The 26,341-nt window shown below is 50.7% G+C and overlaps 1 protein-coding gene across 1 annotated transcript; it reads left to right on the forward strand.

The window, feature by feature from the left end:
• The first annotated feature begins 22,812 nt into the window (after positions 1-22,812).
• TRH (thyrotropin releasing hormone) lies at positions 22,813-26,097 on the forward strand. The gene is made up of 3 exons (XM_082413520.1): positions 22,813-23,062; positions 24,034-24,246; positions 24,906-26,097. Exons 2-3 carry the CDS (start codon positions 24,042-24,044, stop codon positions 25,382-25,384), a joined length of 684 nt encoding a protein of 227 aa, XP_082269646.1. The 5' UTR covers positions 22,813-23,062; positions 24,034-24,041; the 3' UTR covers positions 25,385-26,097.
• Positions 26,098-26,341: the final 244 nt, after the last annotated feature.

The raw sequence follows: 26,341 nt of genomic DNA on the forward strand, positions 1-26,341 counted from the left end.
AGGAGGGGGGATAGGGTGGGTTTCTGAGTACATTTTGAAGGATGAGCCGATAGGATCTGCTGCTAGATTGGTTGTGGGATGAGAGAGAAAGAGAAGAGTCAAGACTGACCCCGAAGTTTTTGCCCGAGCAACTGTTAGGAGAGGGTTGCCTTTTCAGAGAGAGAAAGCCCAAAGGAGAGCAGTCAGCACGTGTTAGAGAACCCACTGTTTGCGGCTGAGCCAGCCTTGTCCTGGAGCCTGGCGAGAGAGACAGACAGTAACCTCTCACAAGCAAATAAAGGAAGATGTCAGCTGGTAGGAAGGGCCACGCAGATCAGAACAGGGTCATGGAGTCTGCCTGCTATTCGGAGAGCAACCAGAGAGCACTGGACGTCTTTCAGCAAGAGTGACAGGGTCTGCTTGACGCTTTAGGAGACCACTCTGGCCGCCTTGGAGAGAACAGAGGGCCTCACCTTTGTTCACTTAGAAAATAGGGGTTGTAGACGGTGTATGTTAGGGAAAGGTGAGGATTAAAATAATTCATATTCTTAGAACAGTGCTTGACACATGGTAAGTGCTTTGGAAATGTTAGCTTATTATTAATTACCTCTGGGGCCACGGTGGGTGTAGCAGAGTCTCTGAGAAGCAGCAGGGCTCAGTCTCAGCCAAGACTGGCCCCTGCTCATGCTCCTGGCTGATTCAAAGAAAACCTCAGAAGACTTAATTCACCACAAACAAAATCACAGAATGAGCCTTTTAAGGCCATCCAATTCAGTCCTCTATGACCATTTTGCAGGTGGGGAAACTGAGGAGCAGCAAGACCCTTACCCAAGTAATAAGTGGGAGGCAACGTTAAGAGAAATATTTGGCAACAGACAGATTTGAGCTTGAAGCCCAGCTGAGTGACCTTGGGTCAGTACATCTGCCTCTCTGGGCCTTGGGTTTCTTTCTTTTTTTTTGGCCATGCTGCTCGGCATGCAGGATCTTAGTTCTGCAACCAGAGATCAAACCCATGCCCCCCGCAGTGGAAGTGCAGAGTCTTAACCACTGGGCCTCAGGTTTCTTGTCTATAAAATGAGTCATCACTGCACCTATGGTTGAACATTAAATGAGGCTCTCTAAATGCTTATTAAATGTCAGCTCCTGTGTCACATCGACATTATCATGAAACATGGGCACTTACGTGGTCATTCTGGAGGGAGGGGGGCCTTCCTAGCCCTGGCCTCCAGGACCCTGGCCCCGGGGGGGTTTCAGCCCCAGTCCTTCCTCCTAGTTCTGGCCCCGCACGCTATCTCCCATCTCAGCAGAGGCCCCCGCTGGCCTGGGCTGTGGTCCCACCAGGAAATCGATCCTGGTTGTCTGTCACTCACCTCCCCAGCGCCATGGAGCTGCTTAATTGCATAGATGGTGGTGCTGTCTCCAAGGCCTCATTCGTCAGAGCCACGTGGTCACAGCCGTGCTTGGCTGAGAGGTACATTCATTATGCAGACAGCTTTTATCGGGACTTCCAGACGGACGGGCCGAGGAGTGCGGCGAGCAGGCAAGCTCCATCCCCGGGCACAGCAGGCCTCTCATCCAGGCTGCTGATTGACACTCACGTGGGCCCACTCTGTGCCAGGCACCATCCTAAATGCTTCACGAATATCAACTCACAACAGCCCTACGAGGTAGGTATGATGGTTATCATGCTCGTCCCCATTTTATAGATGGGGCAACCGAGGCCCAGAGAAGTGCAGTGATATGTCCAAGTTCACTCAGATAATAAGTGGGGCCAGTGGCTCCAGGGTGGCCTCACAGTGACACGGGTGTTGATAAGTATGACATCACTGGCAGCTTCCAGGTCCTGGGAGTTAGCAGGAGCCAGGGGTGGTGCTAAGCACCTTTGCGGACCTGCTTTATTTCACTCGGACTCTCTGAGATAAGGATGAACAGCCCTTTTTATAAATGGCGGCGGAGGGTGGAGGAACGTGCCCATGGCCACACAGCTGGTACAGGAAACAGCTGCTTTGTCTTGTTAAATGAGGCAGTTCTGGCTCCAAGCCTCAGCTTTAACCACCCCCTCTCGTGTGTGGCTCTGGGGAGGTCGCTGGCCCTCTCTGGGCCTCAGTGCACTTTTAATCCGTCAACGAGTCTTTACCAAGCTCCCTAGACTGGGGTTGGGGCAGATACAGAAGAGAGAGGGGATGCAAGTCTCTGCCCTGAGGGTGTCAGGTACCTGCTTCCAGCCCCAAGGAGCGTGTCACCAACGTTTCTCTGGGTGGGCACAGACCACCTGCAACGCCATGATGGGTGGAGCTTATTAGTAAGGTGGTGCCAGCCCCAGAAATTCTGATTCAGGAGGCCTAGGGTGGGACCTGGGAACCTGCACTTAAAGAAACTCCCACAGACTGCATGGAAGCAGATTTTGCACTCTCCGCTCTTAATCAAAAAGGCTTATGAAGAGAAGGCGTTCTCTATCCAAAGCCTCAAGAAGGTTGAGTCATTTAACCAATTAATATAAAATTAAACAAGTTTTAAAAATCGGAAAAGTCATAAGTATACATATTAAAACATTCAAACAGCACCAGAGGGTGAAGTAAGAGCTTCAGCTCCTCTCCCTCCACTCTGCACCCCCAGGGCTGCCCGAAGAAAACTGCTCTCCAGACACTATTGATCACCTTTTCAGAGCCAAACACTGAGCTGGGCATTGGGGACAGCAGGGGACCAGACAGACACAGTCCCTGCAGAACCAATGACAATGACCTTGGCAGCTGAAGTTTATTGAATGCTTGCTTACAGGGGCCAGGCCCGATCCTGATTCTTATAACGGTGCTATGATTATTCCCCTTTTATAAAAGAGGGGAATGGAGCATTTTGTCCAAATCATGATATCCCAGACTTTGTCTGAGTTCAGCCTGTATCAGAAGTACTTGGATGGGCCATGCTGAAATGCAGATTCCTGGGCTTGCACTCACGTGCTTCCTGGAGCGGGGCCGGGAGCCTGCATTTTACGCACACACCCTGGGAGTCTCTGACCCCTGTTTGATTTTGAGAACCACTGCCCCAGCTGTCCTGGGAGGCGGCAGGATGAAGAGACCACGGAGGTGGTGGGACTCTGAAGAGGAGGGAAGCAGCCCCTGAGAGGGTGCACCCAGGGTGACGGTGCAGAGCGGGGTGGGTTCACCTGCTGCGTATCTCTCAAGCTGAGCCTCGTCCATGTCTAACCCTCCCCCCCCACCAAGGCCGCCAGCCCCCAGAATTCTCTCCCCCTCCTTCCCAAGATGTGCAATTATCCCAGCCTCCAACCCCCAGGCAATCCCAGCTGCTTTTTTTATATCTTATTAGTCAAGTGGAACATTAATTAAATGTGAGAATAATAGACCCAGAGTTGAAAAAAAAAATTGTAAAGCCGAAGAAAGAAAAGAAATCCATTCACAGGGCTCTGTGGCAGCTGGAACCCTTAACTTTGTGACAGTGAGGAAAGCTGTCACCCTGATGTTCGCACTCTGCCAGGTGACTCAATGCAGCACCTTTAGGTGTGCGTGGGGAGGTGGCAGGCATGGAGACGGTGAGTCCAGGGAGCCTGCAGAAACCAGGGCCAGCCAGGCCGCCATGAGGCTCTGTGAGGGAGGGGCACAAGGCGGGCCACCACACTGGGAGAAAGCAGACCCCCTGGGAAAAGAAGTCCAACTGCCTCCCTTGACCCCATCCTCACCCTCCTGCTGGCTTCCCCTGGTGAGCTCCTATTCATTCTTCAAGGTCCAGCCCAAAAGTCCCTGCCTCTGGGAAGCAGAGTTAATCCTTGCATTTACGGGGCTGTGGCAGCACTAGGAGCAGCTCTGTCACAGTTCAGGTTCCTATTCCCATGTCGGTCTCCCTTGGGGTCCTCAGAACAAGGCCTGGCCCTTAGCAGGTGTTGATGACCCTGTATTTTGGTAAGACAGGGGCTGGAGCTGGTCAGTTCTGGTTCCAGACTCCTCCTTTCAAATTAAGTGTTGTCCCAACATCCAGCCAGTACAGAACAAGTAGACTAGAGTTGTGTAGACTTCTTTAAGTGACATTCAAGGTCCTTTGTGACCTCAGCCTCACCTCCCTCTTCAGCAGGTCCTCCCAAGCATGTTCCTGGGCCACCTGAGTCCGAATCACCTGGTGCCCCACCCTGGACCTATCGAGTCAGAATCTCATGGAGTTTGAGGAGCCCCAGTCTGCAGAAAGCACTGGGCAGTGGGACGAGATGGTGATGGGCAAGGTCGCTGGAAGCCAAGTAGACTCGCCTCTTGCCAGCCCTCACCCCCACCCCTTTGGCAGTTCTCCTTTGCCAAGCAGTACAGTTATCTAAATTAAACACATTGCTCCTAATGAAACAATGAGAGTTATTACACACTCCGCTACCTCCTGGCAAAGCCTCTAATTGACTCAGCCACCCCAAGAAGGCACCGAGAATGGGAGTGTGGTCCACCCGCACCCTGCCAGAGGGAAGGGGTTTGGAAGCTGGAAGGCAACTCAGCAGAGCCTGCCTACCTGCTTCGTTCACCGAGGTCCTAGAGCTGGAGCACCCACCCTGGGGGGACCGGGGTGTGGGGAGTTCAAAGTGGACCCATGGGAAGAGTGGACTCTTCTCCAGCCTGCCTTCCTTCCTGGCTTTGTGCACAAACACCGCCATGGCTGGGCAGCTGGGGGCTTCCCAAGCAGCCCCAGTCTGAGGCTCGGGCCCCCCGGGCTGAGTGACAAGATGCCCTGCGTCCTCTGCTACGTGCACCCTCACACTCTCGCACCTTTGCCCGTCTTCTGCCCCTTGACAGCCCCTCCTCTCATTCCCCCAGCTGATAAAATCCAGCCTCCTCTCTAAGACTTGCCTTAACCATTCCCACACCCCCAGCAGGAGGAGCTTGTCCTCCCCATGCTCCCGTGGTAACTTACAGGGATCCTATGAGCAGAAGCTAACACTTACTGAGCACTTACTGTATGCCGGGCCTCTGATTCCTGTCTGGACTGTCCCTGCAACAGGCCTTCAGGCCCCACTCTTTCCAGCCTGGGGAGGGAGTGGAAGAAACGGGGAGAGGGGTTTGGGTTCCGAAGTGACCTCGTGAGGTCCCTGGGTGCTCCTGTTTGGTGTGAGAAGCAGCAAAGCGATGCCCATATTCCAGGAGACATGGTGTGGCCCAAGAGGCCCAGGCAAGGGGATCTTGCAGTGAGGACCCAGGGGTCTCGGACCATGTAGACCATGACTACAGAGCACATGGGGACAAGGCTGGCGCAAGGGAGAGAGTGTGTGGAGGATTCTTCAAGACGGCCACAGGCTGGCCCATCCCCCAGGCTCATGTTGTAAGATGTCGACACCCTTCAGGGAGAGGGGGACCTGGCTTCCCTCCCCTTGAGTGTGGTGTGTGAGTATAGCACAAGCATGCTTTGTGACTTCCAAGGCCATCATAAAAGGTGGCACAACTTCGGCCCGGTTCTTTTGGGTCACTTGCTCTTGGCACCCGACCACCCTGCCGTGAGGGAGCCCAAGGGGCTTGGAAAGGCCACGTGTAGGTTTTCTGGGCCACAGACCCAGCTGAGGTCCCAACCAACAGCCAGCATCAGCTGCTAACTGAGGGAAATTTCAAGATACCTCCAGCCTCAGCCACTGTCTGACTGTAAGAGCACAAGAGACCCTGAGCAGGAACCACCCAGCTGAGCCCAGTCTGTCCCCAGAACTGTCCAGAGAATAACAGACTATTCTGTTATTCTGTCAGTTATTGTTTTAAGCCACTAAGTTTTGGGATGATTCTTGTGCAACGATAGAAAGCCAGCGCAGGGAATTCCCTGGTGGTCCAGGGGTTAAGACTCTGCGCTCCCAATGAAATGGCCCGGGTTTGATACCTGGTCAGGGAACTAGATTCCACATGCAGCAACTAGAAAGATCCCACATGCCACAACAGAGATGTGGCGCAGCCAAACAAACAAATAAATAAATAAATATTTTTAAAAAAAAGAGAGAGAGAGAATACCAGCACAAATGGGGACTCCTGGGATTGAGTAGTAGGGGTGGGAGATTTTGAAATGACTAAGATTAAGTTTCCACTTCTTAACAGAAAGAGAGCTTGCGATGGAAATGAAGTGCCAATCTGGAGAGTCAAAATTTTTGCATGTTTAGCTTTTAGGCTTTTAGACACAGAAGTCATATCCTTCATGCCAGCTGTGCGACCTTGGGGAAGTCACTTTCCCTCTCTGAGCTTCAATTTTATGAAGGACATGATGTGCTTGGCACTCAGCTGGCTCTCCATGTGTGCTCATCCCTGCTCTCACCTCCACGGGGGATTGGGTGTCCTGTACATCTCCCTTGCCACCCTCCATCTCCACTCTCGGGTCATGCTGCTCCTGGGGACACACGCACTCCCCCTCCTGCTTCCCTCGGTGCTGGAGTGAGCTGTGAGCCAGGCGATCGATAGCCAGACCTGCCTGGATGAGTTCTCTGCTCATTAGAAGGGCCTGCCACCTCTGCCTCCCTCCTTTCCATCTCAGCAGGTACCTGATTCAGGGCAGGAATAAAACAACTAGAAATCTGCTTCTCACCCCACCCCCCACCCCATCTGCCCAGAGCCAGAGACCTGGCTGCTTATCCTGGCCCCCTGTGCCAGGGCAGGGCTTGGATGGAGACATAGACCTTCTAGGGGATTTTGAGGCTTCTGGCCAGTTACCTCTCCCACTGGTCATTTAGCCTAAACATTTACCATTAGTCCAGATAGCAAGACCTGTTTATTGAGCATCAGCTGTGCATATATATATATATATATATATATATATATATATATATATAGATATATATAGATATATATATAGATATATATATATATCTCCATCAATCCCAACTGAATCTCTGTGGTAGGCACAATGATGAGGTCAATTTGATGGAGGAGAAACCGAGGAGTAGATTAGTCAATTTTCCTGTGGTGCAGTTGGCTAGAACCAGGCCAGTCTGACTCCCAAGGCTCCCTACACTCAAGGGCTATCAAAATAGCCTCCAAATTCAAGCACCATCTTGTCCAGAGATCAAAGGAAGAAATCATCCTGTGGTTATGATGAAGAGATAGGCAGACAGACCTATTTGTTTATTTGAGGACCTATTAAGTACCAGGCTCTGTTTCAGGGAAAGGGATAGAGCAATAAACAAAAGGAAATCCCTGCCCTCACAGGATTTGCAATCTAGTAGCCCAGGGAGGTGACATCACTTGTGTGAGGTCACACAGCCTGCAAGTAGCCATATCTGTGGGCTAACCAGAAGCAGCGGGGAGGAGGTCATGGGGTGAAGTCCCATCTGATGACCCAGGGTCAGGCCAGCCAAAGCACAGAGAGCAGGAACTACTTTGGCAACAGACCAGCCAGAGTTCCAATCCCACTACTGCCACATCCTCAGCTTGCAACCTGGGCAAGTCACTTCACCTCTCTGAGCCTCTGTTTCCGCCCGGGTGAATGGGGATGGTGAGGCCCATGGTGAGATATTTGGGAAGGTAAAATGAGAGCTGGCAAGCGCTTGGGAATGGCTCATCCTCTTCCCCTTCCAGTGAGGATTTCAGGCCTCTTCTAATTCCTCTGTATGGGCCACCTTGGCCTTGGTCGACCCTCATGAACTTGGAAGAGATCTGAGCATACTATGACCTGATCAGCCACCACTGCTTCCTGTACTTTCAGCGGTTCATTCATGGGGTCCTGGGGCAGAAAGTGGCAAGGCCTTGGTGTGGGTAGGCAGATTAATGATAAAAAGTTACAGCACACAAAGCACAAATTATAAAAGAAAATATTAAAAAGATAACTCCATCAGTGTGTGTAGAATAGATTAGAGGAGGGTGTATCTGTCAGCTATTGCCACAATAATGCTGCATAACAAACCACCTCCAAACTCAATGGCTTAAAACAATGATCATGTATTCTCACAAGCCTGCAGTTGGGCGGCTCTGCTCCACATGCCTCTCATCCCCCAGGAGCAGTGGAGTTGAGGGATGTTCTCATGTTGATGGCAGAGGCACAAGAGAGCAGGTCCCAGGCTTGGAACTGACCCACTTCTGCTCTATTCCATTGGCCAAAGCAAGCCAATGGCCAAGGCCAAAGTTAAGGGGCAGGGAAATCCATTCCATCCATGATGAAGCCTTGGCAAAGATGTGGCTGGAGGAAGGGGAGAAGAATTGGGACCAATTCTCAGTATACTGCAGGAGGAAGTGGGGAGTAGTGTATCCAGTTGAGAAGCCTCTGCAGACATCCAGCTGAGCAATAATGATGACACAGACCAGAGTGGTAGCAGTGGAGGTGATGAGAAATATCTCTTGGGTGAATGAATGCTCGTATACCTTCCTATGGTCTGAATGTTTGTGTCCCCACTAAATTCATATGGTGAAATCTAACGCTCAGTGTGATGGTATTAGAACGTGGGGCCTTTGGTAGGTGATTAGGTCATGAGAGTGAAATCCTCATGAATGGGATTAGTGCTTTCATAAAAGAGACCACACAGAGCTTCCGTGCCCCCTTGCACCATGTGAGGACACAATGAGAAGTCTGCAATCTGGAAGAGGGCCCTCACCCGACCATGCTGCCACCATGATCTCAGACTTCCAGCCTCCAGAACTGTGTGAAATAAATTTCTGTTGTTTATAAGCCACCCAGTCTGTGGTGTTTTACTATAGCAGCCCGAACAGACTGAGACACGCCTTGAGCATTAATTTCACTCCTGAGAATTAAGCTAAAGACATAATCTAAAACATGAAGATATTTGTGGCAGCATTGCTTAGAATAATGAAGTGCTGGAAACTATTTAAATGTGCATGAAATGTGACCCCTGACCTCTAGGGCCTTAGAGAGTATAGCAGAAAGAGACTGGGCTTTGGATTGAGATAGACCTGGGTTCAAATCCCAGCTCTATCACTGTTGAGATATGTGACCCTGGGCAAGTCACTTCACCTGTCTGAGCCTCAGGTGTGAAGGAAGGAAAGGAAAACGTAACTTTGTAGAACAGGAAAGAGAGAGGTCACTGGTGTCAGGAAAGGCCTCCTGGACGAGGAGGGCTCAAGTGGGGGGGAGGGGGTATGGTTTGCAGAGGCAGAGGGAGAAGGCAGGCACTCTCAATGGAAAGGATGACACGGCTAAAGGCTTGGTGGCAGGAACGACGTGGCACATCTGGGGAAGCGGGAACACTGCAGGATTGGAGCTGAGGCACTGGGAAGAGAAGTGGTGGAGATGGGGTGGGGTGCGGTTGAGGGGCACGACCGCAAGAGACTCTGAATTCTGGGCCTGGAGACAGAGGATTGGGGGGTGGGGTTGATTGAGTTGTAAGTATGACCCCACTTTGGGCTTGACCCTTGCTTAATGGGCTGTAATCCAAAAAGTGCCTCTCCTGGGATAGTCCCTGTTGGACCACTAGACACCCTTTTGTTTAAAATACGGTTTGCTATTGATCTTATGGAAAAAACCAGGACAAACTCTTTGGCCAACCCAATACATAGTCCATTATGTTGTTAATGGACCACCCTTCCTTTTAGTTTTAGGGAACCAGCAGACATTGGGTGCCCAGACCTCTTGGTGTCTGTGACTCTGCGTGTCTATGTGTGTCCCTATTGAGTGTTCCTGTGTGTCTGTCTTCATGTCCTGTGTCCTTGTGTGTGTCTGAGTCTCTGTATTAGTCTGCACATGTGTACATCTGTGCGTTCTGAACGTGTGACATTTTCTCTACCACCTTCCCCACGCCCCACCTCCTTATCCACTCTATCCCATTTTAGGAGCTGGCAACCCTGACCTCTGTCCACCATGGACCTCTGTCCACCTGGTGGCTGTGACCCGGCCAGTCTCAGCACTCAGTCTTCCATCCCAACCCCAGTGCAAGTGTCAGACTTTGCAAAGGGTGCTTGAAACCCAAGCCCCCATCATCCTAACAGCTGATTTGTGACTCTCTGGTTACAGACTGAAAAATGACTGGCGATAATTGCAAGACGAGGGTGTCTCTTTCTTCTAGACTCCAGCTAGAATTTATTAAATGTTCTTCTTACAACTTCTTTTCATTTCCCTACCTGTTGGACTCAAGTGGCTCATCAATCACGGGACGTCTTCGGTGTGAAGTGCATCCTCAGTGTTCCCACTCGACATCCGGCCCTGCCCATTCCTGCAGAGCAGGGAGCGCCGTGTCCCGTCCCCATTCTCAGGCTGCGTCCCTGAAAAGACCAAGCTTATCCTTCATCAGAATGTTGTCATCATTGCATTCCTCTCTCCACATTGAGGAACATTGGCTGTGATTGCAATTGGAAGAGGGGGGCTTGAGAGCATGTTTATGGGGAGGCGTCTCCAAGTTTCTTATCAGCAGGGCATTCCGAAACCCCTTGACTGGATCTCTCTATTTGACCATCTGTATCCACTCTCCCAACTCCCCTCCCTGCTCCGTGCTTGGGAAGCCAGCCTTCATCAATGGCTTCCTTGGCCCCTGGTTTACTTTTGGGTTCAGCCAATGGTGAGTCCCAGAGAAGATCAGAGGTTGGGAGAAGAAAGAGGCCGTGGTGTCTAATCCCCTGGCTTCTCTCTGTGGGGTCCCTGAACTGAAGGCTACAACTCCTGCCAAGACCCTCTCCATCCAGCCCCTTCCTTCTCTGGGCTCTGGTGACTGCTGCCTACTTTCCCCTTTTAGGCTCAGAGGTGCTATCAGGTGTCCTCCACCTTCCCCAGGTGCAACACTATCCCTTGTACACTTTGCCCATATTTTTATAAATATTCCTTTTATTGAATTATCCTCAAACTATCCAGCTAGAAGATGCCATCTATTTCTTGGCTTAACTCTGACCAATACACTTTTTCTACCCAGACCATAAGCAGATACACTTTAGTTGTTTTAAATTTTTAAAAAATTAACTATATTTATTTCTGATAATAGAAGTGCCCATTGGGGAAAAGTCAGAAAATAAAAAACTGTCATTTTCCAAATACCTGCTCTGTTTCAGGCAAACGTGGTGCCAGGAACATTCCACATTTCCTCACATCACCTCCGTGAGGTATGTTTTACTACCCTTGTTGTACAGATGAGGAACCTGAGGCTTGGAGAGGTGATGCAACTTGCCCCAGTCACATAGCAAGGTAGTGGTGGTCTGAGGAATGGAAACCAGGTCTATGATATTCCAGAGCGCTTTCTGCAGCCCTGCTCCCCTCCTCAGAAGCCCTTGTTTATCTGAGCATCATTCAAAGTGTCCTGAATAGCTCTCTGGGCCCAAAACCAATAAAGGAACATCTATTTGCTGCAGCCAGCTGAGTCCTCGGAATAGCCCTGGAGACGAGGGCAGTCTCGGCCTTTGGCATGGCCAGACCCAGGATGCTTGTTATGGATGGCTCTGGCTCACCTCTCCACCCCAGCTGTGGGCTAGTGTTAAGAGAAGCCCTTCCTTGTGATTTCTCCCTGCAGAACCCATGTCCTAGATCTGCACCCACAAATTACTCCTGGATAAGTGTTGATAGAGGCATCAGAAGTGCTGAGGGCTCGGTGGGTCTGCAGGGAGGGAGCAAGTCTCCTGCATTTGGCCAGCTCCACTTCTCCACCTGCACAAGGTGACCTCTCCTGGTGCCTTACCCTCTTTTCTCAAGCTTTTCTAATATTACCCATTCTTCAGCACCCCAATCAGCCCCATCTCACACTTCAAATTTGACTGAACATCTCCAGTCCACAGGGACATCTTCCCATGAGACACGTCATTGGTGCTACAGTGTCTTGGCACACAATTGTTCTCTAGTTGTTTATACTGTTTTTATCTTATCTCCCAGTTGCCCTAGGAGCTCCATAAGGCAGGAAACCAGTTTACTTCTATCTCACTCACTTACTCATTCACAGATTTACTCACTTATTTATTCACTCCTTGACTCACCCATTCAGTCATTCACTCAATCACCTAAAACTTTATTATCCTTAAAATTTTCTGGTCTCCCTTTGGCTACATACAAATGAGACCACTGGAAATGACCCATCTTTTGAAAGTCCTGGTCAGATGTTGTCCACAGGGCCAAGCTGAGTCCCACGACCCTGACCTTGGGAGCACAGAGTCTTTGTTTTTTTTTTTAGTATTTATTTACTTATTTATTTTGGCTGCACCGGGTCTTAGTTGCGGCATGCAGACTCAGTTGCAGCATGCAGGCGGGATCTAGTTCCCCAACCAGGGATTGAACCTGGGCCCCCCGCACTGGCAGCACAGAGTCTTATACACTGGAACACCAGGGAAGTCCCACATCATTCAGTTTTTATGAGGATTTAACGTAATAATGCATAGGAAAAATAATTTGCATAAGGACTAGCATGTAGTAACCAATTCGTTGGCTGAAAACTTTTTATTATTATGAGTGCTCAAGCATTATTTTCATCTTCATTTTACAGAAGGAAAACTGAGCCCTAGAGATGTTAAGTAGTGTACCTAAACCCCCCTCCCCTCCAGTGAATCAGTGGCTGAGCTAGTACTTGAATGCAGGCCTCCAGAGTCTGAGGCAGAGGCTAAGACGGGGAATTTGCTCTGGTGCAACATGGTCCCTCTTCCCTGTCCTGGGATCCCTTTACTTTTTGAGTTTCATCTGTTGTCATTAGGTTGCAAGTGACAGAAAGGACAGCATAGACTGACCAAAACAGAAAAAGAACTTACCAGCTCTTCCAGTGATATGTTCAAACAATGTCATGAGACACCAATTTACTTCCCAGTTCTTGGTTCAACTACCTTTGTGGTGGCAACATTCACAAGCAGAATCTTTCCATCAGGTGGTAAGCATGGCCCCCAGCCATGTGGGCTTACATCCCACAACCCCAGCCTGAAAAGAACACCTCTTACTTTTAGTTTCAGTAAAAGTCTCAAGTTTGAGTCTCATTGGTCCAGCTTGGCCATACCTCTGTCCTTGAACCTGGGGCGATTCACATCTTGATTGGCCAGGCCTTGGTCACGTGGGTCTCAAGGTGGTGCTAGCCCTACACAAACCAACAAGCCCGAGGGCAGAGGAGGGTGGTTCTCCTCTGCAAACCTGGGGTCTTATCATAAGAAAAAAGGGGACCGGAGCTGACCAGATGAATATAATAGCCGCCTATACAAATGAAATAAGAAGACTTTCTTTCAAGTTTGTGAGAATTATTTATGATCATGCTGAGAACATTTTTGGTACATCTTTGGGCCCGTGCATGGGATTTTTTTTTTCTTGCTGTCCTCGACATCTATTTGACCCAGCTGTATCCCCTTATCCTTCCCAATCCTCAGCATTCCTCTTCCAAACCTTCCCTCCTTCTAGCTCTCTTTCCTGAAATCACAGCAGAATCTCGAGAGATCCTAGTATAGACGAGGAGGCCTTATCAGTCAGGACTGCAAACAGCAGACCCCAACTCTAGCTAAAGGGGGATTTATTTCTCAGCAGGAAGACCAAAGGCTTGAAGCAAAAAAGAGGGCCTTGGAGGGTCTAGGCAGCAGAGACTTTCCAAATATCTTATCCCAGCACTGTCACTGCTACTGACATGAATGCCTCCCACCCCCCAAAAACTCTGCCATCTCTCCACCCAAGAGTCTAAGTCCCAGGAGAGAGTGGGTTCCACAGGCCAAGCTTGGGCCACATGCCTACCCCTTGCACTGAGACAGGGTGGTTTGGCTTGTATCCCATCAAGGCCACACTGGATGGGGATAAGGCAACTCCCTAGGAGGAAAGATGGCTCCTTCTGCTTACTGGAAGTCAAAGGATGGATACAGGAGACCAAAACGCGATGGTGTCCACTCCAGACTCACAAGTGAGTTCTCATGGGGCAATGAAAAGGAACACTTGACTCTTAGAAGGGACAATGGGCATCTCCTTGGGCCAGAGTAACTGGAAGTCTCCGCCAGCACCTGCTGGGGCCCTCTCCCTCCGTCTGTTGTCACCCTGACTCATGCCCTAGTGTTAGTAGCAGATTAATACCTGCTCCCCCACTTGCAATATTCAGGGTTCAGACTCCATGTATTTTGAGGACAAGCTCTAATTAGCCAGGAGCATTGGGATAGAGCCTGCTTGTGGCTGACAGCAAGATAAACATACCTAAACGGCCAAGGTGATTTGCAGTTGGTTTTCATTTTTCTCCTGTAATAAGAGAAGTGATGGCAGGGGTGGGGGCTTGTTATCTCTGGCAGGTCTGATGGATGACAGGTGTCTCATCCGCCAGTGATTGTGGCTCACAGACAGCATGCGGTTTATCACCCATCCCCACCCCAAGCTGCCCAAAGCGCTTCCGTCCTCATCAGAATCAGCAGCCTGAGAGGATCCAAAGATAAGCTTCACGATATTTCAAAAGTCAGAGTCTCACTCTTTATTATGGGCCTTGAGACATCAAATAATACTCCCTTTAATGTGGTGAGGAGAAGAGGTAAACAAAACATCAAAGAAAATTTTGTAAAAGGAAGAAAAAGTCTCCATATTCGTCAGCATCCTGATTCTAGCTATTTTCATCTGGGTAGATTCCCTTCCAGTGGGATAAAGTGGAAAATCTTTGGAATAACGCAAACCTGAGTTCAAATCCATGTTCCTCTATTTCCTGGCTGTGTAACTTTGAACAAGTCACTTCACCTCTCCGAGCCTTGGTTTCTTTAAAGAGGCAGAATAATTTTGACCTCATAGGACTGCGTGCATTAAATGAGAAAAAATGTGTGCAGGGCACCCAGGAGTTGGTTCCTACACACAATCTCTTTCTGCTGTCCCTCCATACCCATCTCCTCCTCAGCACCCACTGTGTGCTAAGCTCTCTGGGAGATGAACACACTCTGTCCTCAAGGAAATTCCTTCTGTTACATTAACACATGTTAACTTACCAGACTAGCTAGCAAAGAACAGAGAATGAAAGAGTAAACAGGTCACTGCTGAAGGAGGCAACGAGGGTGGTTTATTCACAGGAAAAACGTTGGATCTAGAGCCTTGTGCCTTCACTGGATGGACTCACCAGGGACCAGCTGGACCCTAGGATGATCACTAGACCCTGTCCCAGACTAAGCCACAGATAGGTGTGCAACGCATGTGCACACTGACCGGTACACCTGGGCACAAACACACATGCATACATGCACACCATACAGACAAGGACTGCACATATATACATATACACACTCAAGGTGAACGTGTGATTCAGAGACGTGCATAAACACATATGTGTATGTGCTCCATGTCACCTAAATGCATCAGATAACACTCTCCAGAACCGCCCACGTGCATCAGCTCCATGCCAGCTCTGTCATTGGCGGCATCTCAGCAACCACCGGGCCCTCCCTGAGCACAAGCTCCATTCAGCAAGCTCCAGCTGGGCAGAAAATTGCTCTTTGGAAACAATCTGGACCACACAGATCTGCAATTGGCCTCTCGGCATGAATGTAAGACCTCATGGCGGCACAGGGCCTGGGTTGGTGGGGCTCAAGCCTCCAGCTTGTCGGTCTAGACTGTGAGTGCAGACTCCTGGACTGGCCCTGAGCCCAGACAGGGACAGACTCTGCCTGGCATCTCACAGTGAGTGGGAAACCTCAACAGTCCCTGGACATTATCCATCTCTGGACCATGCTGCTCTGGCGAGGGGAGGTTGGGGACAAGATGTCTCTGCTCAGGAAGGGAAGAAAAGCAGGTCCTCGAACAGCGTGGGCTCACCTGTTTCCAGTTCTGCTTGTCCTGACTACCCTCATACTCCTGCCCATCCACCTCCAGGAAGCTTTCCCTGATTGCTCTTGCCTTCGGGTCACCTCCAAAACTGCTCCCCACCATGTTTGTTCCTCCTTCTGCTAAATGTCTTGACCCTCTTGTGCATGTCCAGAGATGATGGAGGGAGGCTGCCTTTGTGCCACCTCAGCTCGTAAGACAGGGCCAGGCAGCTTGTGCTCACTCTCTCTGGGCTGAACGCATTCATTCATGCAGTCAGTCACTCAATAACTCTTTACCAAGTGCCAGCTCTGTGCCAGAAACTGAAAACAGCAGGGAACAAGAAGCTGTCCTCATGAAGCAAGGTTCTGGTATGGGAGGCAGACAATAGACAAGGGGCAAGGAAAGAAATACCTGGTGGCACTTAAAGATAAAGGCTGGCAAGGAAGAGAAAGTGAGGCGGGCACCTGTTTCAGCCAGGGTGGCCAGAGAAAGCCTTCTGGCAGGTCCTTTCATCCAAAGTAACTCCAAGTCTTGTCCAACACGCCATCCCTGATCCTATGGGCTGAATCTATGGCCCCACGCCAGGGCTTTTGAGCACTTGGTACCCTGCAGTGCAATCTATGTGGACACATCCTCCTCCCCTCCCAGACTGCTAATATCTCAGAACCGTGTTTCTTTCTGGATCCTCTCAGTGACCCTAACACTCAACACATGACTTGCTCAGGAAATGTTTATTAAATGAGCAAATAAATGGATGAATGGATGAATTGATGAATAGGCATTTGCAGCAGGCGCTAAAGATTAAGTAAGTAGCCCACAGGTGGCAAGGGGTAACATGGAGGTGTGAAACTGCACAGCATATCTGTAAAATGCGTTCCATTGCTTGATGTGGTGGGCGGTGTCTGGATGTGGACTAAAGGGAGAGCTGGCAGGGGAGGAGCTTAGATTGTGCCCAAATTATGAAGGGTCTTGAATGCCAGGCTAAGAATTTAACCCTACAAACAGAGAAAACCATGCAAAGTTTACCCTTCCCTGAGTTGTCTACGTGGAGGTGGCACTCAATAAACGTGTATGGAATTGAAGGGTTCTGGACAGAATGGACTGAGATAGCTCTTCTTTGCCGGCAGCTGGGCAGTGACCAAGGGTGGCTTAAGTGGAATAAAAATAGCAGCTGTCAGGAATCCTCCTGGCACTGAAATACAACTCTTTTCCCATCATGGTGTCTGAAATCCCTCCATTAGAGAGTCATTTATTAGGGGCTTAATGTTTTGGGGGAGCCAGGATCCCCAAAGTTTCCAGAAAAGATGATACTCCTATTTTATTTTTTTTATTCAATAAAGTGTTTATTGAACATCTACTATATATCAGGTACTCTTCTCAGTGTTAGGGATAGAGCAGTGAACAAAATAGACAAATATTTTTAAAAAGTCATTTATGGGCTTCCCTGGTGGCGCAGTGGTTGAGAATCTGCCTGCCAATGCAGGGGACACGGGTTCGAGCCCTGGTCTGGGAAGATCCCCCATGCCACGGAGCAACTGGGCCCGTGAGCCACAATTACTGGGCCTGCGCGTCTGGAGCCTGTGCTCCGCAACAAGAGAGGCCGTGATAGTGAGAGGCCCGCGCACCGCGGTGAAGAGTGGCCCCTGCTTGCCACAACTAGAGAAAGCCCTTGCACAGAAACGAAGACCCAACACAGCCATAAATAAATAAATTAATTAATTAAAAAAAAAGTCATTTATGGATTTTATGATGCATTCCTTGGAAGGTTCTGCTGTATGGTTCTCACTGTAGAATGCTGGCCTGGTCTTTCTCAACATTGCTTCTGTTGAGTTCAGAGTAGACGATACTCTTTTAATGGCAATTTGCTGCCAACAAAACCAGAACAAGATCCTGGGGGTGGGGTAGGATGTGGGGTGGAAGGCTGAACCCACTCTGCCAGCCAGAGTTTGGTCATTTCCAGCTCCTTTAGAGAAAACCCTGACCCAGGCAGCGTGAAGGAAAGACACTGGGTAGAACACTGGTCTTGAGGTTGTTGCTAATTCACTGAGGGACTCGGGCATGCCTTTCCCCTCTCTGAGTATTGGTTTTGTCATCTGTGCAATGGGGACACAGAAGACCTGTGTTGTCTTATTATGTGTTTTTTTGTTTTTTGGGGTTTTTTTGGCCTCGCTGCATGGCTTGTGGGATATTAGTTCCCCGACCAGGGAATGAACCCAGGCCCTCAGCAATGAAAACGCCAAGTCCTAACCACTGGACCGCCAGGGAATTCCCTACCTGAGTTTTAAGAAATAATACAAAGAGGTCATAGGTACCCTTTCCCCAGCTTCCCCTAATGGTTAAAATTGTAAAATTATAGTACTATATTCCAGCCACTGATACAATCCACTGAACTTTTTCAGATTTCCCATTTTACTTGTACTCATGTGTGTGCACGTGTACAGACAGTTCTATGCAATTTTATCCTGTGCAGGTTTTTGTATCCACCACATGGTGGCTTTTTAATTACAGAAAATGGTACCTTTTATATATTCAGTTCTTTCCTTTGTATTCTGCTTTTGCTGACAAAATAATAAAGGTCCTCTCTTCCCCAAGATCATAAAAATTATCTCAAGGATTCCAGGAAGAAGAGTCCATTTAGTGTCTGTCTTTTCTCCATATAAACTCACTCCAGAAACCTCCCTAGTCAGATTCCATTGGAGATTTTTGACCCAGTTGATCGATGACTTTGTTGACGATGAATCCACTGCAAACTTTTCAGTTCTTAATTCAATCATGGATGTATTTCTTCATTCAACAAGTATTTCCAGTATATGTCCAGGTGTCCAGCACAGTTCCAGCCCAGGCACACAGTGTGTGTGGGGCGGGGAGAGGGTCGTACACAATAAGAGAAAGGGGGGAAGAGGTCATTTTAAAAGAGGGACCCAGCCGGACAACAAGTTAGGGTCCTCCTTTCTCTCCCGTGGAGCTAAGAGTCCAGTCATTATATTGCATATACTTTTCTAACTTGCTTTTTTATTCATCTGATGACAAAAATGTGCTTGATTTCAAGACCCTGCCTTCCCTGCATTCCTCTGTCCTCCTCTCTCAAAAGCCCTCTGCTCCCCGTTCAGAGATGTCCCACAGATACTGCAGGGTTTTTATCAACCCTAAGCTGAAGAAGGTCTGAAGCAGCCTCACCCAGCCTACCTTTTCATTTTTTTTCATTTTTTAATAAACTTTTAATTTTGAGTGAGGCTGCTTCAAACCCTCCCAGGGACTCAATAGCCCTCCTTCAGGAAGACGTATGTGTGTGTGTTGGGGTGGGTGGCGGTGGTAGTTGTAGGCACGGAGTTAGAAATAGCATACAAACTCACCATTAAATTATCCCATTATTCATTTTCACAAGCATAGCCATATTAATTTGAGAAGCAACTACAGTTTTGAAATCAAGCACATTTTTATCATCAGATGAAAAAATAAAGCAAGCTAGAAAAATACATGCAATATATCGACTGGACTCTTAGTTCCATGAGAGAGAGAGGAGGTCCCTGACTTGTTGTTCTGGTGGGTCCCTGTTTTAAAATGTAATTTTTATCATTATTCAGGTATGGTAAGGCCAATAGATCAGGAGACGACTGTCACTGAATTACTCACAGTTCCTAAGAGGGGGGCAGACCACACCATGCAGGGCCGCAAGGGGAAGCACCAGGGTCCATCAGGAGGCAGAGGGACCAGGGAGTGGGGGAAAACTGGGCAAGAGCCCTTATTGTGGTGTCTCAGGATGGAACAGGTGAAGTGGGGTAAACAGGTTTAGGATTGGCTAGTTTGAATAATTGTAGTGAGCTCTGGGGCATCAGGGCTGTCCCTACTTGTCTGGCACCTGACCCTGGGGGATTAAGGCTCTGGATTGGTTAGTTTGTATGTGAAAGGTGTTCTCATGGGAGTTCTTTACTATCTCTAGGAATTGGCTACCCAGGGAGGGGCAGGCCCTCCAGAGTCAGCAAGACCGCAGAAGTCAAAACATCAGAAACACATCATTAATACAGTGCCCAAGGTCTTGAACAGGTCCTAGTACCTACTAAGGGCTCAGTGGATATTTGCTGAAAGAAGGAAGAGAGGGAAGGAGGAAGGGAGGGAGAAAGTTGGCTTGCTGAGGACACCTCAGATGCCTGTACTATCCTCTCTGGTCCCTTGGGCTATGTGGGAACTCCTTCCCCACGCCCCAGACACCCAGGAACTCTCCTGCTAACAAGCATCTCAGATACCTGATTATAGAAATGCATCGAATGGGCTCACCAGGGGGCAATGTTCCAGCCACTTCACCCTCGGAGAGGCAGATTTTCTATCCATCCACGCATCATTCCTTTCCAGTCTCAGACTCACACGAGATTTTGTTGTTTTGGTTTTTGGTGCTGTTTGTTGGTTTGCGGATAGGTAATCCTGCACTTAGAAAAAATCCAAACACCACTAAGGGCTGCCAGTGAAAGCAAGCCCCCAACTGCCCTCCCCTTCTCCGGCTCCCCAGCTTGCTGGCACTGTACTCCTGCATCCCTCCGGAGGGAGTCTCTGCAGAAGAGCATCACGGTCCATCTCCTGCACCATCACACAGTCCATCTCCTGTACAAATTGTTCTCTTTTTTCACTTAACAATATATCCTGGGGGCTTCCCTGGTGGCGCAGTGGTTAAGAATCTGCCTGCCAATGCAGGGCACAGGTTCAAGCCCTGGTCTGGGAGGATCCCACATGCCACGGAGCAACTAAGCCCGTGCACCACAACTACTGAGCCTGCGCTCTAGAGCCCGAGACCCACAACTACTGAGCCCACACGTTGCAACTACGGAAGCCCGTGTGCCTAGAGCCCGTGCTCCGCAACAAGGGAAGACACCCAACGAGAAGCCTGCACACCGCAACAAAGAGTAGCCCCCGCTCGCCTCAACTAGAGAAAAGCCCGCACGCAGCAACAAAGACCAAGCACAGCCAAAAATAAAAATAAATTAATTAAAAAATATATATATATCCTGGAGCTTATTCCACATCCACACATGTGACACTGCCTCGTTCTTTTGAAAACAGCATAGTACCCCCCATAGTTCTGGATGGGCCCCAGTTGATTTAAGCAAACCTCTCCTGATTGACAGACAACCAGGCTGTTTGCAGTTCTGGCTTCTATAAACCATGCTGCACTGAATACCCTGTGTATACAACCCATGCACAGGTGTGGGTATCTGTAGGATGAATTCTGGGAAATGGAATTGTCTTGTGCAAGGTACGTATGTGTTAAATTTTCAGGCTGCCAACCAAAGAGATGGTATCAATTTACACCTCCACCACTGTATATGAAAGATAACAGGTCTATGTGTCTGTCTGATTTAATGCTTAGCTAGGATGGCAATTCTTCAAATCCTGGGGTCTGGCTGTGAGATCAAGCCTGGGGACATGAAGTGTGCCTGGGAGTTGGGAAGGTGATCAGGCCATCTCGCCAGACCTCAGTTTCCTCGTCTAAAAACAAGGAGCGGACTATAGCTGGTGATCTGAAAGTTCCCTTCCACCTCTAGCTTTCAAAGTCTTTCTGCCTCTCCAGGCCTCTGTGTCCCGATCTGTAAAGTGGGACTAATAGTCCCTATCTCACTTATCTTGAGATGTAAGGATGATGTAAGGGTGATGTAAGGATGCAGTGAGATGGTGGAGGTACCTGGAAAGTTGGGTGCTCTGCCAAGGAAAGGAGTAACAATGAAACACTTTGCATTCCCTTGTCAAACCACCGGCGTGGCCTGAGACATAAAACAGGTACTCAAAGTTTTAGGCTGAAGAAATATCATATGGGGAGAGAGAATAATGTTGAGACTGTCCAGAGGTAGGAGATGCCTTCACTGATGTTGTTTGCTCTGCCTAAAATGTGGTTCCCTTTAAGTATGCCTGGCACACTTCTGTCTCTCCAGGAGGGACCAAGGAGCCTGGCACACTGTGGGTGCCCGTTAAATGTTTCAGTACGGAGGCTGTGCCTAGTACTAGATGTGGCAACGCTCCCCTCCAACGCATCATCTGACTTTGGGGACTGATTGGTGGACAAGCTCCTCGGCATTTATGCTTTTCTCTTCCCTGTATCCCCTCCCCTCTTTTGCCTGGGTGAGGTAGATCCAAAAAAACTTCTCATCCGGGAGTCAGAAACTCCAGTGTCCCTCCTCCGTGACTAGAGCCACACATTGGAAGTAGAAAGTGGTGGAGAGGGCTTCCCTGGTGGCGCAGTGGTTAAGAATCCGCCTGCCAATGAAGGGGACATAGGTTCGAGCCCTGGTCTGGGAAGATCCCACATGCTGCGGAGCGGCTAGACCTGTGAGCTACAACTACTGAGCCTGCGCGTCTGGAGCTTGTGCTCTGCAACGGGAGAGGCTGCGACAGTGAGAGGCCCGCGCACTGCGATGAAGAGTGGCCCCCGCTCTCCGCAACTGGAGAAAGCCCTCGCACAGAAATGAAGACCCAACACAGCCAAAAATAAATAAATAAATAAATATAAATAAATAAATTAAAAAAAAAAATAAGAAAGTGGTGGAAAGTGTAGTGACCAGGATCGGCCAGGCTCAGCTCCAGCTGGCTGTTGTCAGGAGGAAATGCAAGACCACATTTTTCCAAGAGATTTTCAAGAGAAGTCATAAATCCATATTTTTCCTGAGTTCTCCTGGTTTTAAAATGTTGGTTAACCAGATTTTTTTTTTCAAAAACACTATGGGAATCAAACAAAACCAGTTATGAACTAGTGGTAGCCCATAGGCCATCAGTTTTGGAACTCTGAAAACTGTCTCCCTCCCCCACTGTATGGATGAGGAAATTTGGCCAGAGAGTGGGAGGCATTTTCCAGAGGTGACATAGTCAAGATCAAAGCCCAGGTCCACTTGTCCACTTTCTTCCTTTCTCAGTCTCTCCCTTACTCTGCCTCCCTTCGCCACCTCCCGTCCTGACTGTCTCTGTGTCTTTCGGTCTCTCTGGTGTATGACTGCTCTGTATCTCTCTCTGTATGCATCTCTCAGTCTCTGTCTCTATCTCCGATTTTCTCCTGTGTGCACCTTTGTAATTGTGTGATTCTCTCAGCAACTCTCTCTTTCTCCCCTACACGAGTGTTCTCGAAGACCTTCGAAGCTGGGTGCAGAAACCACCCGGCACCAGCCCCCTATTCTGCCGCTTATGCCTCCTCGCTCCCCCTCCCACCCTCCACCGCCCCCGCCGTCCCCGCCCCATATTTCCGGCGGAGCTGGCGGGCAGGCGGGCAGGCGGGCAGGCGGGGTACCCACGGGGCCGGCTGCCGTCAGCGTCCCTTCCCGGCGGCCGCGACCCCTCCCCGCTGACCTCACCCGCGCCGCCGCCTCGCGCAGATATAAGCGGCAGCCCCGCCGAGAAACTGGCAGCCGGCGTCCCGGGTCCTGCGAGCGTTCCCCGACTCCTGACCCGCCCACTCCAGACCCCAAAACTCCGGATCGGAGCCCAGGATCCCGGACCAGTCCGCGGAGCTCGCGCCGGGCAGGTAACCACCTCTGTCCCTTCTCCCCCTCAGGCCGCGTCTGGAGCCCTGGAAAGGGGGCCCTCCGCCCGCCTTCGGGTGCGCCCCACGGAAAGCGGCGGCTTTCGAGCCCGGAGCGCGCCCAGGAGGGGCGCTGCGCTCACATCCCCGGCTCTTCCACAGCTCAGGCCGGGGCCCGACGGAGGCACGGCGCGGGCGCAGTGGTGGCGGTCCCTCCCGGGTGGGCACGCACGTCCCGGCCTCTGCAGCGCTCGCGCAGCGCGTCGTGGGAAGGTTCGCATCCTACCCCTGCCGGGGGGCCAGCTGGGCAGGACATCGGCGGGAGATCTTGGGAGTTAGAATTCGAATCCGGACGAATCCGCACGTTAGAAACAGAATTTTCGCGGTGGAATCGAATCTCAGCCTTAGAATCTCACTCTCAGCGCTAAAATAGGATTTTAGCGGTGGAATTAACGTTGAAATTAGGATTTTAGCGTTAGAATTAGATTCGTAGCCTAGCCATAGAATCTTAGCATTAGAAATAGAGTCCGCGTTGCAGTCAGAACGTTGTAGAAGGAGTGTTGGAATGAGAGCGTTGCGCTGGGAAACTTGGGGAGAATTTTAGCCTGCAACGCTGCAATTAGCATCCTGGCCGTCGGGCCCGCGCCGCAGTCTTGGTGCTTACACTCCTGGAGAGTCAGCCCCAGCTGCGCGCAGCCTTGAGAAGTGGCGGTGGCGATGGGGCTCCCACGGCTTCCAGGCTCGCGCAGGCTCTCCAAGCATCCCTACGGGTGAGGACGCCCAGGACCCGAGGGAGACCCTCCGGCTGTCCCCGCCCCGCCCTAAGGTGGCAGGTGGTCCTGCTCCGGAAGGGTGTTTGAACGGTTGGTTCCCCCTGGCCTCGGGGTTCCGCTAGGACGGGAAAACGGGCGATAGAATGGGCTGGGAGGGGAGCGCGGCGCACCTATGCTCTCTCCCTGTCCTCCCTACCCCAGGCGCCACGATGTCCGGCCCTTGGTTTCTGCTTGCCATGGTTTTGACCCTGACCCTGACCGGTGTCCGCGCACAGCCGGAGGTGGCCCAGCAGGAGGCGGCTATAGCCGCCGAGCAACTGGGCCTGGACGACCTGCTGCGGCAGGCGGAGCCCCTCCTCCTCCTCCGGGAAGACCTCCAGCGACTCCGAGAGGACCAGGAAGATAGCGAATCAGGTGAGGGGCAAGATTGTGTGGGGCTGCGTGTTGAGAGGAGGACGCCCAAGAGGTTTAGGGGAAACTCGGCCGCAAAGGGGAGGGAGCGACTTGGTCATTCAGCCTCTTGCCTTTCAGAAGCTCAGAAACTCCCACTGGCCACACCCTCGGCAGGTGGTGAGTTGACCCTTTCCTGGGACCAGACTCCTTTTCCATCGCAGTTTCGGGAATATTTCAGAGGGCAGATCTTAAGTGGAAAAGATTCTGTGCCAGGGAGAGAGAGTCTCTTTGTATATGACAGTGTTAATTACTACCTACTATGCCTGGCACTGTTCTAACCACTTCAAACACCTTATCACACGATAGGATCTTCCTAAGCATCAGATAGGTACTGTTATTACCCTCGCACACCCCATTTTACACAGAAGAAAACTGAGGCTCAAAGAAGTTAAGTGAGTTGCTTACGGTCACACAGCTAGGGAGTGGCAGAGCTGAGACTGGAACCAGAGGCTATGCCCTTGACCATCTGTGTGAGTGTCTATGTGTCTGTGAGACCTGAGAGGCAGGTGCAAGGCCATGAATCTGGGTGAATGCTGTGGGGATCTGCCTTGACTGGGAGGAAGGCTGAAGTGGGCACCTAGGGGTCAGGGGGTCCCTCACTGGCCTCTTTCCTTCCCCAGAGTCCCAGATCTTTCAACCCCATTGGCTCTCCAAGCGTCAGCATCCAGGCAAAAGGGAGGAGGAGTTAGAAGAGGGAGTTGAAGAGGAAGAGGAAGAAGGAGGGGCCGTGGGACCCCACAAACGGCAGCACACTGGCCGGCAGGAGGATGTGGCTGCATGGTCAGAGGATGTAAGCCAGCAGAAGCGGCAGCACCCTGGCCGGCGCTCCTCCTGGCTTGGGTACACTTCCACCAAGAGGCAGCACCCAGGCAGACGGCTGGTGGATCCCCAGGCCCAAAGCAGCTGGGAAGAGGAGGAGGAGGAGGGAGAGCTGATGCCCGAGAAACGCCAACATCCGGGAAAGAGGGCCCTGGGAAGCCCATGTGGGCCCCGGGGATCCTGTGGTCAAGCCAGCCTTCTGCTGGGCCTCCTGGATGACCTGAGCAGGGGCCAGGGGGCTGAAGAGAAGCGGCAGCACCCTGGGCGGCGATCGGCCTAGGCCAGGGAACCCCTGGAGGAGTGAGCCCCGTTTCCTGTAAAATCAATTTGGGGTCTAAGAATGTCTTGAGCCCTGTATGCCCTACCCCTTTTTGACCCCCTTTTTCCCTCCTCCTTAGATGCCTGACCATACACCTGAGCCCCTGGTATACATACACATCAAACCCCTGGCCTCGCCCGCCTACTTCAGGGATGCGAGAAAGCCAGCCTATGGGTTAAAACCCCATATTACCCCACTTTGCGCCACTGGCAAGGGAGCAGATCCCAGAGTCCCTCTCCCCCCACGCCCCTGCAGGCCTGCTCCCCTCCCTAGCCCTGGCTAAGATGACCCTGCTGTGTCTTCTAAGGGATCCCCAGAGTGGGGCAGGGTGCCTCTGGTGTGAACAGGCAGTGAGGGTGGGTGGGATTGAAGCCATGATGTCCAAATCCAGCTTGCATCCCTTGCCCATGGGTCAGGGTTTGCCATGTGTAAACGTCATCCCCAGTACCCGGGTCTCCTCCTCTTCTTGGGCATCCTTTTGTGGGTGGGAAGAGCCCTGACCCACAGCTGTGTTCTGCTTGGGGGAAGCATTGTAGGTGCTGCTGTGCTGTGTGGTGGCTGTGGGAATAAACATGTGCAGGAATTTGTAAACATCACCTTGGAAGTCACGGCTTGTATGTAACCCTCTAGGCACCTTTCCCCTATCAATGATAATAAAACCTGCACGTGGATAATCTCGGTTCGTTGCAGTTCTGTCTCAGCTGGTGTGGGATTTCTCTTTTCAGCATCGAGAGGGGACAGGCTGAGAGCTCCCCAACTCTGCTGAGAAGGGAATCAGGGACCTTGGCGGGGTGAAAGGTCCTCTTCACTGTCCCCGTCTCAGAACAAGCTTGGGAGGTGGACTGGAGCTCTGGAGGCCATTTGACACCAGGGGAGACTGAGGCCTGGAGGTGAGGAAGGGCTTGCCGGAAGACGCAC

This window comes from Balaenoptera physalus, assembly GCF_965194825.1.
Source record: "Balaenoptera physalus genome assembly, chromosome: 11".
Taxonomy (NCBI): domain Eukaryota; kingdom Metazoa; phylum Chordata; class Mammalia; order Artiodactyla; family Balaenopteridae; genus Balaenoptera; species Balaenoptera physalus.

What these genes read in the sequence shown, in the direction of transcription:
- TRH (XM_082413520.1), top strand. Translation starts at nt 24,042, where the DNA reads ATGTCCGGCCCTTGGTTTCTGCTTGCCATGGTTTTGACCCTGACCCTG. An exon ending in CCAGGAAGATAGCGAATCAG is followed by an intron (nt 24,247 to 24,905) that starts GTGAGGGGCAAG and finishes TTCCTTCCCCAG; the next exon opens with AGTCCCAGATCTTTCAACCC.